This window comes from Silurus meridionalis, chromosome 16, assembly GCF_014805685.1.
Source record: "Silurus meridionalis isolate SWU-2019-XX chromosome 16, ASM1480568v1, whole genome shotgun sequence".
Taxonomy (NCBI): Eukaryota; Metazoa; Chordata; class Actinopteri; order Siluriformes; family Siluridae; genus Silurus; species Silurus meridionalis.
Genome location: NC_060899.1, coordinates 4,270,086 through 4,287,873, shown reverse-complemented (window position 1 = coordinate 4,287,873; position 17,788 = coordinate 4,270,086). Strand labels below are relative to the sequence as shown.

The 17,788-nt window shown below is 38.9% G+C and overlaps 1 protein-coding gene across 1 annotated transcript; it reads left to right on the top strand.

The window, feature by feature from the left end:
• Positions 1–911: 911 nt before the first annotated feature.
• On the top strand, positions 912–2,337 carry rprm3 (reprimo, TP53 dependent G2 arrest mediator homolog 3). The gene is made up of 2 exons (XM_046869912.1): positions 912–1,530; positions 1,635–2,337. Exon 2 carries the CDS (start codon positions 1,832–1,834, stop codon positions 2,144–2,146), a length of 315 nt encoding a protein of 104 aa, XP_046725868.1. The 5' UTR covers positions 912–1,530; positions 1,635–1,831; the 3' UTR covers positions 2,147–2,337.
• The last annotated feature ends 15,451 nt before the right edge of the window (positions 2,338–17,788 follow it).

The window sequence follows — 17,788 nt, the reverse complement described above, 5'->3', positions numbered from 1 at the left end:
ACTGAGGCCGATGCGATTCGCATCTGGATGTATAGCCGACGATACGATACATTAAAGACAGGTATCAATGTATCACATATCACAACACATATCACATATCATGTGATGCAATACGATCCACCCCCCCACTACGACGCAGTGTGATCCGATTTCCATTTGATTAAACACAATGCGATTAGATAGAAAAATATAATTCTATACAATTCAATATGGTCCAGATAGATGGCTGTTATTTCTACATTTCAGACAGACAGCAAATCAGAAATGTACTTAAGTGCCTTCTGACTTCTAACCTTTTCACAAACAGGCTTTAAAAAAAGGAAAAACGATTCAGTAAAACCAGACGTTCTTTTCCTGTTGTGTCTCCAGGAAGTTACAGCTCTACCTCTGCCATGTTAATCTGCATTCTATGCAACTCTCTATGCAATTGTATAGAATTATATATTTCGAATCAAATCAAATTTTGTTTGATGTGACAAATAAAATTTGATTTGATTTGAAAAATATAATTCTATACAATTCAATATGGTCCAGATAGTTTGCTGTTATTTCTACGTTTCAGACAGACAGCAAATCAGAAATGTACTTAAGTGCCTTCTGACTTCTAACCTTTTCATAAACAGGCTTTAAAAAAAGGAAAAACGATTCAATCAAACCAGGCGTTCTTTTCCTGTTCTGTCTCCAGAAAGTTACAGCTCTACCTCTGCCATGTTAATCTGTATTCTATGCAACTCTCAGGACACGCCTCGTCTCCGTAGTGTTGTGATACGTCACATTTACGTAGCAGCAGCGTTGCTGAGAGAACACACTTCGAGAAACAGTTCGATCTACATATCAAATATTAGTCTGAAATTATTGGTCACTTTCCAAACAATAAACAAATTGTGCATCTGTTTATTTCAGTTAAAACTTTTACTGGTGCAAATAATTTAAAAACCATACATCACAATACAAATGCCATTTATCCAATGCAAACTTTTTCAAATCGATGCATCACGTTGTTATATTTTATGCCAACGAACCGATAGTTCTGTGAATCTTAACAACCCTAATTCCAGGTAACTTAGGGAATAAGGTGTGGGACACCCAGAAAGGGGTGCCATCCCATTGGACGGTTAACACACTTTCACACACATTAGGGACAGTTTTGGAAATGCCAATCAATCTAGAAGGTGTGTCTTTTGATCAGAGAAGGAAACCAGATTACCAGGAGGAAACCCTCAAAGCACAGGAAGAACGTGCAAACTGCACACAGGGTAGGTGGAACCCAAATCCACCAGCTTGGGGGGAGCAAGGATAGATATGGCAAACATTTAAGTGACCCTTGTTGCTCCCCCTCCCCACCGTGTACATTATTACATGTAGTATATTAGAATGTGGTTTATATGAGGAGCAGTAATGTGTGCACTGGGTTTAAGGCTAAAGAGTCCACAGTGGTTGAGAGAAGGTATCTGCTCTTGCTTTGACAGCTCTGATGCTTCTGCAGGATAGAATAGGCTGAAAAGCTGTTTTGATGTCATGAAAAAAGAGGTTGGATCTAATCTTGCCAGCATGCTTTTCCCTTTTTTTTTTTTTTTGGAGTGTTTCCTCCAGAGCATGAATCTTTAAGATTTAACCCCATTTTTATTCATTAGGTTGGAGCTGTAGCCAGAGCAAATACATCTGGATGGTTTTCTGGATTGTAGAAGATTCGCATTGAGTTCACTTAGTTGTGATGAGCAGTCTCTGGTCACCATCTGGATGACTCCAAGTCACGTTTGGACCCTTTTTTGATGTCTGGGGTCTTATGTTCATTCTCCACTCCAGGTGCGCACTCGGACATTAAAACGCCATGAACGCGTCTGAGGGACTGGGAGTCCTGAACCGGACGCAGGAGCGGCTGGAGGAAGCGAGGGGCTGCTGCAGCTTCACCTCCGCCTCCGCCGCCGCGGCCACGTCCGTCACCGAGGCGCTCATGCACCACGATCGCGAGCCGTTCGTGGCGCGTCTCGTGCAGATCGCCGTGCTCTGCGTGCTCTCACTCACCGTGGTCTTCGGCGTCTTCTTCCTCGGCTGCAACCTCCTAATCAAGTCCGAGAGCATGATGAACCTGCTGACGGAGGAGCGCAGACCTTCCAAAGACGCGGAGATGATCACCGCCGCGTAGCGCGCGCAGTCTAGACTTTCAGATTTCTGCTTCTGAGTTGAACTTCTGCCTCTTCTTCCTTTTAGAATCGTGCACATGATTTAAGACTGCAAAATAAAGCATGCTAAAATAATATACACACAGACACACAGACACACACACACACACACACACACACACACACACACACACACACACACACACAAACACATATAAAATAAAGCATAATGTATTTTAATATAAAAATTAATTGATATGTATAGTTTAGAAATAGAATAAAAGAATAATAATATACCTATTATTATTAATGTTGTTGTTGATGATGTTATTATATTAACAAAATGGTAAGTAATGCAGTAACTAATTGTTTATTCATAACTACATATATATGTAGGGGAATACATCATTTCACACCAAGTTCTGAAGGACTTTCTTCTTATAACACACCTGAATTAAATCAGAAATCAGAAAGAGCGTTAGTAGAAAGTGTGTGTAAAGAGCACAGACAGACAGACAGACACACAGACAGACAGACAGACAGACAGACAGACAAACACACAGACACACAGACAAACAGACACACACGTGGTAAGTGAATCTTCTTGTGCATATGAAAACATTTGGAAAATGTAAGGTGTAATATAATGTAGAAAAGCTAAGAGTAATAGAATACGTGCTATTCTTATTTATTGTTGATTGTCATTTATATGTTCAAGCTTGACACGTTCGGTCTGATCTGTTTTCATGCATTTATTCTTTTATGCATTTTTCATGCAGTCATGCGTGCAATAAAAAGAACCACCCCACTCTGGCAACCTCAAAATATATTCTACACATTAAAAGAGTTGAGGAGATATTTTAGCTGTAACATTGTGAAGGACAAAACTTTAGACCATGATTTAGAACCACATATTTACTACAGATGCCCAAGCACAGGGTGTCCTGAGGATCTGATGACAGTGCCATTAAACACTATCCCTACACTATCATGTTTATGGTGATGCCATGTTTCATCTGTAAGGTAAAAATCAATCCAAAAGAAAGTGCAAATAAATAAATAATACATTCATGTATATGTATACAGTCCTGGGTATAAAAATAATGGATAAAACACTAAATGTAAAAAAAAAATAAAATGTGGTTTACTGCAGTGAACTGTTTGAAATGTACTTCTATAGTCTTCTTTCATGCAAAAGTAAAATTACAAAAATGCTTCAAATGTTTGATGTAAAATTTTTGATGCAATTGTGAGCTGCTGATTTGAACCCTATGGAGACTACAAAAATTTTTCAACAATTCAGCAACACCTAGATGGGGATGGGTTTCCTTCAAAGTCTGGTTCCTTTCAGGGTTTCTTCTTAATAACATTTTAGCGACGTCATAACCACTGACGTGCTCATTACTCATTAGGGTTAAATGTGTAGTGACTAACATATGGATTTTTCTTCTTCTTTTGGCTTCTCCCATTAGGGGTCGCCACGGCGGATCACCGTCTCCACAGCCCCTCTGTCCTCTACATCTGCCTCTGTCACACCAACTACCTGCGTGTCTTCCCTCACCACATCCATAAACCGCCTCCTTGATCCTCCTCTTTTCCTCCTTCCTGGTGGCTCCATCCTCAGCATTTTCCTACTGATATACCCCATGTCCCTCCTCTGCACATGTCCAAACCATCTCAATCACGTCTCCCTCACCTTGTCTCCAAAACGTCCTACATGCGCTGTCCCTCTAATAAACTCATTTCTAATCCTTTCCATCGTCGTCACTCCCAACGGAAACCTCAACATCTTCATCTCTGCTACCTCCAGCTCCACCTCCTGTCTTTTACTCACTGTCTCTAAACCATACAACATCTCAGGTCTCACCACAGTCCTATAAACTGAGTAACATACAGATTAAAAAACTATATTCTCAATCAGTTTATTTCTGTAAGGCTGCTTTGTGACAATATACAATTTTAAAAGCATTATACAAATCAAAATGAATAGAATTTTTGGAAGGCAATAACATTAAATGGAACAACATTGACTCTTCTTCCTATGAAACGCTTTCTGCAGGTTTACCAACCAGACTGAAACATTTAAAGAAGAAAACGTTATAACTTATTTTAGCGATTTGTTTCATTCTTGCTCATTTCCTGAACAATCATTTGAGCAGAATTAATACTCTGCCATTTTGGGCTTTAGAGTGCAGATTGAAATATTGAGGGAAAAAAATGCTTTTAAAAAAAGCGTGTTTATGGTGTTGTGCAGATACGAGACACAATAACAGCTGAAAGGCAACTTGGCAGTAAGTAACGTATCTCCAGAACTCATCTGAAGTGAAGTTATGAAGAAAAAAAAGAGCGATGACAGATTAGAGCGCTGTCTAACATGTCACTATAATAGATACAAGATATAGACAAAAGTATTGGGACTTCAGACTTTTTCTATCTACAGTGGTGTGAAAAAGTGTTTGCCCCCTTCCTGATTTCTTAACTTTGTGCATGTTTGTCACACTTTAATGTTTCAGATCATCAAACTAATTTAAATATTAGTAAAAGAGAACACAAGTGAACACACTATGCAGTATTAAATTAAGGTTTTTATTATTAAGGGAAAACAAAATCCAAAACTACATTGCCCTGTGTGAAAAAGAGTTTGCCCCCTGAACCTAATAACTGGTTGGGCCACCCTTAGCAGCAACAACCGCAATCGAGCGTTTGTAATAACTTGCACTGAGTCCGTTACTGCGCTGTGGAGGAATTTTGCTCCACTCATCTACGCAGAATTGTTGTAATTTAGACACATTGAAGGGTTTTCGTGCATGAACCACCTTTTTATGCCAAAGCATCTCAATAGGATTCAGGTCAGAACTTTGACTAGGCCACTCCAGTCTTCATTTTGTTTTTCTTCAGCAATCAGAGGTGCAACACTTTTTCACACCACTGTATATGTGCTTCCTCCCCAAACTGTTACCACACTGTTAGAGACACAAAACTGCATAGAATGACTTTAGATGCAGTAGCATTTAATTTTCCCTTCACTTAAACCAGGAGACCCAAACCAGTCCTACCATGATAATACACCTCTTGTGCACAAAGCCAGATCCATGAAGATCTGCTTTACATGGTTTGGAGTGGAAGATCTCCTGCTATAAAACTCTGAACTCAATTCTACTGAAAGCCTTTGAGATGAATGTGAACATTGACTGCACCCCAGGAATCCTCACCTCATCTGACTTTACTAATTTGGCTGAATGATCACAAATCTCCACAAGCACACTCCAAAATCTACACTGGTATGCCAGAAACTTAATATAAATATAACCCTAAAATTCTACAAACTTGGACAGTGCTAATTTAAGTGTTTCAGGAAGAGGTAGGTCTTCAGTCGTCGCTTGAAGATAGTCAGGGACTCTAGGGGAAGTTCGTTCCACCACCCCGGTGCCAGAACAGAGAAGAGTCTTGAAGTGTACTTTTCTCTCATTCTGAGAGAAGTTGGTACCAGTCGAGCAGTGCTGGAGATTCTCAGACAGCGTGGTGCAGTGCGAGATGTGATGAGGTCACTGAGGTAAGAAGGCGCTGGTCCATTTTTGGCCTTGTAGGCAAGCATCAGTGTTTTGAATCTGATACATGCATCTGATACGTTTACATGAGCAAATATCTATATGACTGATCAAATATTTAACTTTAAAAATAAACACGATGAACATTCTGGATCCAAATGTCTAATGATAAGATGATTGTTACCTAATAGCAAAAACTGTTATACTTTTGGTGATCGAAGGGTTATTTGTACAGTAAGGGCTTTTTTCCCATTTTCATGTTTATTTATTTATTCGCTTGTTTTCTGTTTGCTTATTTATTTATTTGTTTGTTTGTTTATAAAATCACTGAAAGGTCAAATCAGAGGGGAGAATCTGGACATCAGTTTTGTACAAGACTAAGCCAGTATTAGTCATGTGACACTGTCAAATGTGACTCACCCTTAATCAGGGGTGAAACAGATGGTGAAGGAGACATATGGGATAGAAGAGAAAGTAATCCAAATGAGAGATTAGAGTTAATTGCTGCTGGCTATCACTGACCCTAATCCTAGGCCAGATCATACATACAACATAAACACTCACATGAACAAGCTATAAACATATGCATGATGATTATAATCATGAACACAATCACACGGGCCTCTCTGATCAGCTTCTGTAACTTAAAAAGTCCGCAGACGTACGTCCTGCGTTGACCTCCTTCTGCGTTACCGCAAAGATCCATGTCTGCGATCAAAGCAAAGGCTTGGTTTGAATGGCTCAGCTGTGAGGTCTGGCATAAATATATCTATAAATCAGCTCTATAAATGTCACGGGTGGTATAAAAGCTACAGTTAGTGGAAGAGAACATGTTTTGTGGAGGAAAAGGTTCGTCTGAGAATAGCTGTGTAATCAAGATGGAGAGTGAAAAGGAAGCAATGGTCCGGGGAGAAAACAGTACCACAGAATGCCACAGAGTGCCCCCTCCCTGCTGAGCGAGATGAGGCGACGGCTTCAATTCTGAGAAAAGAGGGAGCGAGAAAAAGAGATGATGGAGGAAAAGGTCACTCCTGGTGGCGGGGCTGTCAGGGAGCGACACGCTGCTGAGGAGTGATGTGGTATTAGGAGCTGACGGAGCTGCAGAAAGGCACTGGACGAGAGGAAATGTAAGGGCGAGAGTACAAACACACACATGCATAAATGCTAGCATGACAGTCAAGATTTAAGAGAAGAAACCAAAACTCGGTCGGACGTCCCTGTCCAAACAGCAAGAGTCATGCAATGAAGAGATACGGCTTTTACACTTTTATAAACATAAAGAAAATGAAGCACGAGCAATTACATACTCGCTGACTAGGTTATTAGAAACAGCTGTACACCAGCTATCTAATTAGCCAATCACATGGCAGCAGCACAATCTATAAATTCTCAGCTGAAGGATCTCGACTGCATAGTTGTAAAAAGTTACCAGAAGGGTAAACAGTACCTGAAAATCAGACTTGAGTAAAAATATAGAGACCTTACTGCAAAACTTACTTCATTACAAGAGTCTGAGTCTCTGATTTGATCAGTATTTAAGTATTTGACTCATATTGAATGCAGGCTTAAAAATGCACTAGTCCTCAACACCCTTTTCTTCCTTCTCTCCCGTCCTTTCCTTTCTTTACAGGAAGCTGTACACCTCAGGCTTCCACATGACATGATATAATATCACAATATATGATATATTAATACAGAATTTAAGAATCTGGTATTTGACAAAAACATAAACTCTTCAATTTCGAATCTTTTTAATTTATTTTTATTCGTACAGCGTTTTTAATGGAAATTGTCTTTACAGAGAGAAAGCAGTTATAAAATAATGTATAAGTTTGATCCTAATAATTGTTTATCCCTAATGAGTGAGTCAGTGCTGTGGTCTTCAGCTGTTGTAGTAAACAGTAGCAGTCCAAATCCATCCTCAAATTTCTTGAGTTGCTCAGTAACTTCATGGATCTTCAGCCTATTGGTGTGGATCGATACGATACGATACGATACGATACGATACGATACGATACGATACTCCCATTGTAATTTTATCAACTTTGTTCAGAATCTGGGTTAATTTGACTATTAATTCAGAAATACTCATGTAGAGAAGGACTATTTTTAACTAACAAAGTTAAGGCAAATCCACTTCAGTTGTTTTTTTTTTTATTGATTTATATCCATCAAGTGATATTAAACAGTTTCACAGAAGATGTTGCTCATTTGCTAATCTAACGCTGAACAACAACTACGAATAACGATAACAGGAATTGACCTGCGGTGATAATAAAAGGAGGGAATTTCCTGTTAATATGATTCAAACCGAATGTAGTGACTGGGTTTTATCAGTGGAAAGTTCAAACGTTCAAAGTTTTTAAAAACTCTGATAAGATTGATATTAGAATAGATTTGCTTTATGCATTACAAGGGATTTTTTTACGCTGAAATGGATTCATGACTGCAAAGGATCTAAGTAATTAAACTATTTACCAAGACACACACAGATTAATTTTGAAATAAAAACGCTTTAAAAGTGAAATTTAGTTCAGGATTAGATGTACATCTTTAAAGACACATTTTTACGTTGTTTTTTTCAGCGCAAGGAACTATCTGAAAACTCAGTGTTTAAGGCTTTGGTTTACCGATTGGAACGTTGAATCTTGGGGGTTCAATCCCTGGTATCACCAAGCTGCCAATCTCGGGGCCCCTGAGCAAGGCCCTTAACCGTCAATCCTCTATGTATCATGGCTGACCCTGTGCTCTGACCCCAGCTTCCTAACATCACTGGGATATTCAAAGAAAGAATTTCACTGTGCTGTAAATGTACATGTGACAAGTATAAAGCAGCTTTCTTTCTTTTCTTTTTCAGCAGGATGTATTTCTATTTGAAAAAAGCTGCTCATGTTCTTTATCGGAGTTCATATGGAAATGATTTACTCTAAACTGTGATGATGTAAGACAAGCCTTTTTCCTAGACATCTTTTTTTTTTCCAAGAAACAAAACAAAACATCAGTCTGGTCGATTACATCACGAGAACTGCAGACTCACCGTCACTAAGCAATGAAATCTGGAGGTCAAACACGACACAGGAAGTGCAGATAGATCCATATCTCAAACGCCCACCCATTAGAGGGAATGATTTGGTAAAGCTGATGCCTCATGGATAAGAGCAGGTTTATAAACATAACCTTAATCATTTAAATGTACAATGTTTTTTCAGCTATTTATTATATTATTTATATATATATATAAATTATATGCATACACCTAGATACTGGTAAAAGCAAAGAAATCATAAAAACATGAGGATACAGATGAAGCTCCGGAATTTATTAGATTTTGGCATGGTCTGATTATTTCCAAAACTTCACAGCTAAAACAATACCATCTTGTGAATAAAGTCCATTAAAGTATTTCCTAGTATCAAGTATTTCCTAGGATAAGATTAGGTAATGATTGATTTGATTAAAGATTGACTTGATTTGACGAGATGAAACCAGTTATAAGACATTGATTTAAACCTTGATGTAGTCTCGATTTATTAGAAAATCATTTTGCTTATTTTAATCATTTGCCCAGATGCAAGAAAAACCGGTAGCAAATAAAAGATGTATAGTAATTGGTTAAATGTTCTTTTGGTTTTGTTGTATTCTAATAATAGTTAAACATCTAGTGCAAAAAATCTAAAAATATCTAGTACAGAAACACTTATGTAAGTCCTAAGAGGACATGCATTATACGATTTCTTTCTTTCTTGATTTCTCCTGATCTCAACATAGGTTGTTTTCTCGTTATCACAAATTAATTTTCTTGTGATCTTGACATGGCATTGTAATCAGTAGTTGTGTGTAATCAGTTTTTCTGTGTAATAATAAGAACGTTTTAGAGGCAGCATCATCGCAGCATCATGGATGATTGCATTTGCGTTTACTTTGATCAGGGACTCACTCAAACTGAAAGAGCTCTGTGTCTGTGCCGCAAACCATTCAAACGGCATCTTTCATGCATCATTCGGTAGCAGTGCAGACGTCTCGGTAACTCAAGTTGCCTGGCAATGAAACTAACACATTCAGGGTTTCTATATCTTCTTCAACGATAAAGTTGCAGACCTGACAGCCTCCTTCTCAAGAGTCAGACACTAATGTGTAAATTGTCAATCGCAGACAGAGACAGAACTATTTCAGTTCATCTATGATGCTTAATAAAGCTGCTTCTAGAGCGTGCTCTAATCCTGAATGCACAGAAAAAAGTGATCATGATCAGGAGGAAACAATGTTTATGTCAAGATCATGAGAAAATTAATTTGTCATAACAAGAAAACAACTTATGTCGAGAAAATGAAGACAAAAAAACATCTAGTGAGCAGCAGTTCTGCTCGTAAAAACTGATGAGCTGACAAGAAGGATACTGTAACTCAAATAGCCACTCTGTACAGGAGTGAGCTACAGAAAAGCATTTCAAAAACGCACAGTGAACCTGGATGTGAATCGGCTACAACAGCAAAAGACCACACTGGGTATTTGTACCATTCGCCACGAATAAGCAACTGAGATGCCACTGGAAACACTCTGGGAAACTGTGTAAGACTCCTAGCTCCTAAACTCTGGAATAGTCTTCCTGACAGTGTTCGGGGCTCAGACACACTCTCCCAGTTTAAGTGCAGACTAAAAACGTATCTTTTTAGCAAAGCCTATACATAACACACGTCACATCATAACCTTGTGCTCCAGAACATCTGATCACATGCACATTATCAACTTGTGCTGTTAATATCATGAACAGCAGCTACGCTAATTCCTCTGCACTGCTTCTCTTTCTCTACCCATCCCGAGGCATCCTGAGGTTGCTTCAGCCCCAGTCACGTCCCACCTCATGAAGATTGTGGACCTTAAAGTAGATGCCGAACTCGCAAACATCCCGAACCATCTAGAGACGTACCAGTGCCAAATGGATCCCACTTAATGTGGAGTTTGGACATTGGACCTCCTGGAGTGTTCAAAGGCTCAGGCATGGAGAAGCTGGTGTTGGATCTGTGATGATCGCAAATGTTGAGCTATTTTATGAGTTGCTCAGTAGCTCCTAGTTTTATAACCACAAATGACTGTATAAGACTGTAGAAAGATCATTACTTATAATCTTACACTCCAGTGCTCATGTTAGTTCTCACTCTCCAGTGTTCTGTATTGTTTAAAGTCTATAATCACACTCTTGATGTCACCCAAATGAGGATGTGTTCCCTTTTGAGTCTGGTTCCTCTCAAGGTTTCTTCCTCATAACATCTAAGGGAGTTTTTCCTTCTCACAGTCACAATGGCAGCTCATCAGTGATAAATACACATCGTTCACCTTAACTGTTGATTTCTGTAAAGCTGCTTTGAGACGATGTCTGCTGTGAAAAGCGCAATAGAAATAAACTCGACTCGACTTGCCCTGACCTGACCTGAAAATCTTTCCCTGGTATGTTTTTTCGGTCAACCTGTGCAAACTGTATCCCCAGATTCCTGTTCTTAGGTGATAAGATTGGAAACTGATGATTTTCTACGTATCGGAGATGTATAGAGAGTAAGCCAAGACAAGACGGCTCACTCTGTCCCTCCAAAATGTATATTTATTTATTCTTGCCCTAATGAACTCACACTGTTAAATCAGTTGTTTATAAATTCCTCGTTTTTAGGGCGAACTGTGTGCATGCGTGTGCATGTTCCCTGGACTCCTCTTATGTCCCGGTTGGGAAAAACAGCTGCAGCGCCGTTCTATCACTCGTAGGACAGACTGTCCCCTTGATTCAGTGGTGTGCGAGGAAAAGGAAGTGACAGCCGCTTTTACCCCGTCCCTTACTTTTTTTGTTCAGCGCAGCGTTTCTAACCGATGATTGATAGCAAAAGGCATTTGAAAGCACCACTGCACTGGAGCACGTCCCTAGTGCTTGTGCAACAGACAAAAATATTGCGTAACGAGACCGTAATGGGAATTGACGCTCTGAGCTATAGGCTGAATATTACAATAACAAGCTTCCTCTTTTTCTCCCACTTATTGGGAAACTTTGTGCAGTGACAGTGATGATGTATGATATACATAAGAGACTAAATATTTTCGTGTATGCTGTCACTCTTCCGTTTTCATCAAAGCACATGAAATTAGACTTACATGAAATTAGGAAATCATAGAAATAGTCACACGATTTGGCCATAAGTATTGTGACACCCAACTTTTCCGGCTATGCGTGGTTTCTCCATGGAGGCGCAAAATTGTATAGGATAGAATTTGGTCCCATTAAACTTTGGTCATCATTGCAGTAGGAGACACCAACCTGATCCAACATGACAATGCCCCTGTGTACAAAGCCAGTTCCATGAAGATATGCTTTACATGTGATAATGCTATAAACCCCATTGAACAGCTTTGGGATAAAAATTGGAACACTGACTGCACCCCAGGCCTCCTCACCTCACCAACATCAGTACCTTGTTTCTGAATGAGCACAAATCTCCACAACCACACGCTAAAATCTCAAACACCTGATCAGTCAGAATCCAGACTAGACCTTACATTTTAACTTAACAAAGCGAGTGTTGGTTTAAGTGTTTCAGGAAGAGGAAGGTCTTTACCTGTTGCTTGAGGGGACTCCGCTGTTTGGACATCTAGTTGAAGTTCATTCCACCACCTTGGTGCCAGAACAGAGCAGAGCCTTGAAGTATGCTAATCTCTTACCTTGAGAGAAGGTGATACCAGTCGAGCAGTGCTGAAGGATCTCAGGCAGCGTGGTGCAGTGTGAGGAGTGATGAGGTCTCTGAGGTAGGGGAAGGCTGGTCCATTTTTGGCCTTTTGTAGGCAAACATCAGTGATTTGAATCTGATGCGTGCAGCTACCGGAAGCCAGTAGAGAGAGCAGCAGTGGGGTGAGGTGGGAGAACTTGGGCAGGCTGCACACTCGCAGCTGGGTTTGGAATCATTTGCAGTGGACGAATAGCATCCAGAGGTCATCCTGCCAGCAGAGAGTCCAGTCTGGAAATGACGAAAAAGTCAAGAGAGTTAACTACTATTTGGTTTGATTGAAAGGTTTCACTACTCATCAGAGCAGCTTTTTCAGTTTGAGGGAAGTTGGTGTGATTCCACAAATTTGTATGCTTCACGTTCATGGATCCTTCACTCTGTGGATAGCCTTGTTATGGGAACAAGGGGGATGTAAGGGTGTGGAGAGAGGTGTTAGGTGTAAGGGGAGTCTTTAGAATGTAACAAACTCAGAGTAGAAGAATAAGAGGAGAGTGTATAGACATATTAGAGGGTGTAATGATCAGCGAATGTAAGAGTGGATGGGGGTCCTTATGTTCCACTGTGTATGTGTGTTTATTTTGCACCATTTTCTGAATCCATCAAAAACTCTTTTGCACTGACACATCCCCAAAGACACATAGAAGGCCGTGTGTGTGAGGTGATAAATGCATGGTTTTAAGACAGCACTGTGAGACACACAGGGACCCATTACCATCTCCAGCAACTGCTCATTTAATTCATTGAAGAACACACCATAATTTGCTTCTGCATTAAGAGCTATTTATAATGGTGTGGAACATACAAGAAAAATAGTTCCTATTAGCACTCGCGCAAAAAACCCGTGGCAGACAAAGTACATGTACTGGATTAGAATTGAAGTAGAGATACACTCAGTAAAATATTTCATTTACTTGAGTAAAAGTACAAAAGGATTTGCCTTCAAATATACTTAAGTATACAATGTCATATTATAATTTTTTGTCACAAGACTCTGCTTAATCAACTCAGTTTATGTGAAAAGACTCTGTTACTCTTAACACACCGATCTATTAATAGAATGATATTAATGAGTCAAACACTGATTGATATTTATTATAATTATTATGAGCCCAAAACTGGTTTGTTTGACATTTTAGGAACTAGGTTCTTTAAAACTTTTTTACCTTTGAATTGTACAACTACAGTATATCACAATATATCAGAATATTGTTTGCAATGTAAATGATGTTGTGAAAATACAGTGGTCCTCCAGTGGTTACGTTCTCCGCAGCCCCTATGGTACCTTAGTAAAATTATCCAGACATTATGTCACTTTATAAATGTAATAGTGAACAGTATTTGAACAAAAACATCATTTAAAATGTTACTCCTAAGTTTCCTGAACATTCGGTCCCGCTGCGGATTCCCGCAAATTTTAAGATAATCCGCTAACTTGCTGTTAGTTAGGTTGAAAATGAGAACCCGTGAATTTTCAGAGCCGTGAATTATCGGGGGTCCACTGCACACTTTTTCTCATAGTCTTTTGAGAGACAAACAAACACAAAACAATTTTTTTTTTTTTAAACTCAATTCCGCCCATCATTAAACACTGAACTAGAAAAAAGAAAAAAGAAATTGAATTTTATTCATTAATTAAAAAATCCAGTGAAAGTGCAAACACAAATTTCCACACGAATTTAAAAACTAACCCAAACAAATTGAATTGTTAAAAAAAAAAAATCCTTTGTAAAAGCATACAATGTTTAAATAGAAGAAATAAAAAACGAACAAGTCTATAACTATGCTGCAAACTATTAACACTGTATACAGGGGAAGGTTGTAGCTCAGTGGTTAATGTATTGGATTTTGGATCAGAAGATCGTAGGTTCAAATCCCACCACCATCAAGCTGCTACTGCTGAGCTCTTGAGCAAGTCCCCTAATCCTCAACTGTTTAGCTGTAAGTCACTCTTGATAAGGGGGTCTCCTAAATGCCACAAATGTAAATGTATAAAAACACAATATGAATCAACATCATGCCATAAACTAGTGTTTACAGTTTCACAGGAGGACAGATTCTCATCATGGACATATTTGCTCTAATCTGATATAGTTTTATAGACCTATAGAATACACGGGCTACACTGAGCCGTCCGTTCACTGGGTTTTTTTTGGTACTACCCTGAAAAAAAAACTGGGGAAAAAAAGGTCACCGAACGCAGCTGCCTCCAACCAGACATCTGCTACGAAAACAAAAATACTGTCAACCTGAAGTCCGGCGAGATTTATAAAACCTTGAGAAGCCCCCCAACTTTCCTGAGGCTTCAAATAAATGATGTGCATAACAAGCATTTTATATCCTGTGTGAAAACATTAGGGGATGCTTTTTCTCCATTTGTCAGGAAGTGTTAGAAGACTTGCACAGGGAGTACTAACTATTACTAAGTGCTACTAAGTATTCAGTAGTACTACGTATTAGTAAATATACACATTTTAATTTGTTCATAAATCCAACAAGAGTGTGGTGTGGTGTGGTGTGGTGTGTCATGTGCTTTCTATGTTCCCTCTTCCAATTTTCTACTGACCCTATTTAACTAAATGATCCTATTAACCCATTGGATTAATATTTTACAGGGTGTAAAAATCTCTATAGGAAGGGATTTGAATTTGTTTTTATGCAAAATGCAATTCGAATCCCTTCTATAGAGATTTTCACACCCTGTAAACAATAGAGAGAGAGAGAGAGAGAGAGAGAGAGAGAGAGAGAGAACGAGATTACTGCACAGTATCTCAGTTTATTAGGAAGCTGGAATCAGAGCACAGGGTCAGTCATGATACAGAACCCCTGGAGCAAAGAGGGGTAAGGGGTTTGAACCCCTAATCTTCTGGTCAGGAACTAAGAGCCTAACATCAACAGCTTAAAGATCTGAGCAACTCAAGAGCTTTAAGAATGGATTTGGACACTAATTAATATCAACAGTCTACTACAATGGCTCAGGAGTTTGCACCGAGGAGTCTGGTTTCTCTCTAGGTTTCTTGCCACAGTCGCCACGGACTCACTCATTGGGGATAAACTACAAATTATAAGGAACAAGCTTACACTGACTGACACTAAAGTTATACATTCTTTTATGCAACTTTATAATCGCTTTTTTTTAATCTGCTTTGAGACAATGTCCATTGTTAAAGTGCTCTACAAATTACAATTTCTTCCTCATATACCGTCTCTAGACATTTAAGGAATTCCGCAGACGCCCTTATCCAGAGAAAGTTAGAATGATCTTATTTATACCCCTGAGCAGGTGAGGGTTGAGGGCCTTGCTCACAAGCCCAGCAGTGGCAGATTGGATTAGGTGGGATTCGAACTCACAACTTTCTTATCAGAAAATTCAAAATCTCTCACTCATTTATAAAGTGGAGTTTAGGAATTTATACATAATTTATACACAATATATTATACAATATATTAGCATTATAATTCCTTTAAAATGTTTACAAATTTATATCCAGCAGTGGAAAAAGGTTTTTTAAACAGCATTTCGTCGGCAGTTGTGTCAGATTCTTTTACAGCCTTAAGGTAGACGTGGGTCTTATAAAATGTGAAATGGTCCTTGAATTACCTGCATATTCGACAGAAAATACAAAGCAGTAATAAAAAAAGGTATAAGTTTGTCTCTGATGAGTGAGCCAGTGGCAACTATGGAAAGAGAAAACTCCCTGAGAGTGGATGAGGAAGAAAACTTGAGAGGAACCCAACTCACAAGGGAACCTCACCCTCACCTGGGTTACACCAAATGTCAATTTATTACAGTTCCATTATTGTTAAGGTGTGCACTGACTGTGGTCCTGAGCCACTGTAGTAGACTGTTGCTATTAATTACAGTCCAAATCCATCTCTAAAGTTCTTGAGTGGCTCAGTAACTTCATGGATTTTCAGGCTGTTGATGTTGAACCATCCCTAGATGGTCAAACGCAAAAAACATAATCTATATATATATATATATATATATATATATATATATATATATATATATATATATATATATATATTATAAACCTGAATGCATTTACAGACCATCAGTAAACACTGAGGAACTTTCACGCTCAAAGAACTGCTGAATGCTTTAGAATCGTACACACTTGCAGTAAAATGTTGGAAGCAGCGCCAGAAGGGTCCATCTGCTGCGCCCAGCTGTCTGCATGGGATAAATGAGGCAGTGGAGAGGAAGAAAAAGAGGGCAGACCTGTGGCACTGCCACACCAACTAGCACTCCGATCATTTCAACATTAACAGGGTAGATCGTGCATCCTGCATCCTGCCTGAAGCCCGAGTTGACACCAGAGTGATGGAGAAGAGGAAGAGACTTGAATTCATAATTTTCCCCCACAAGCAGCAGAATTGTTAAGAACACATTTGGGTAATTGATAAAAACACTTGTGGTAAAAGGAAAATAATCTCCATAGGGAGGTGGAAGCTCAGTGGTTAAGACATTGGACTCAAGTTTAAATCCCAGCACCAGCAAGTTGCCACTGCCGGGCGCCAGAGCAAGGCCTTTAACCCTCAATTGCTCAGTTGTAATTTGTCTACCAAATGTCATTCATGTGAATGCAATTCAACATTCAGTACCAAACAATATGAAAGCAGGCCAAAGCAGATCACTTTCCAATAACAAACCATCCAGGAGTGTTTTAATCTTTATAAACCTCAATTTTCTTTTTGTCTTGTTTTTTTATTAAAGAGTATTTAATTTTTTTTTTTTTTTTTAGTTGTGGTGTATTTGTTAAAAGTTACAGATTTGGTTAGAATTTTTTTTATTTATTTACACTTATATGTATGGCGTTTGGTAGACACTCTTATCCAGAGCAACTTAACTACTAAATGATTAAACCATAATGCTGGAGACGCCGTCCATAAAAATGTAAATAGTCAAATTTCCACAACAACCAATGACTGGCTTTTTTTTTTTTTTTTTGTCTATTAGTCTGAGATTGTGCACTTATACTGGTCAGATTAGCAGTTACTATAGTAAGGAAGTACAAAATAACACAAGTTATTTCATACTTGTGTTTAGTAGTAATAAAAATAAATAAAAAATTATATAAATATGTAAAAAGGGATCATTAAAAATTAGATCAAGCAGCTTAATGCTTTATTGTTGGACCTGTTGCTGCTCAGGTGCTTATTCACTCTCTCTTTATTTCAAGACCGGACTAATGAAACACTCTGCTGGCAGGTTTACGCCTGAACGCAATTAGTCAGTCATCAACAAATTATCCAAAACCCAGCAGATCCAAAGCCAAAAATGGAGCAGCACCCTCTTACCTCAAATCTCTGATCACTCCTCACACTGCACCATGCCCTCTCAGATCTTCTAGCA

What these genes read in the sequence shown, in the direction of transcription:
- rprm3 (XM_046869912.1), top strand. Translation starts at nt 1,832, where the DNA reads ATGAACGCGTCTGAGGGACTGGGAGTCCTGAACCGGACGCAGGAGCGG.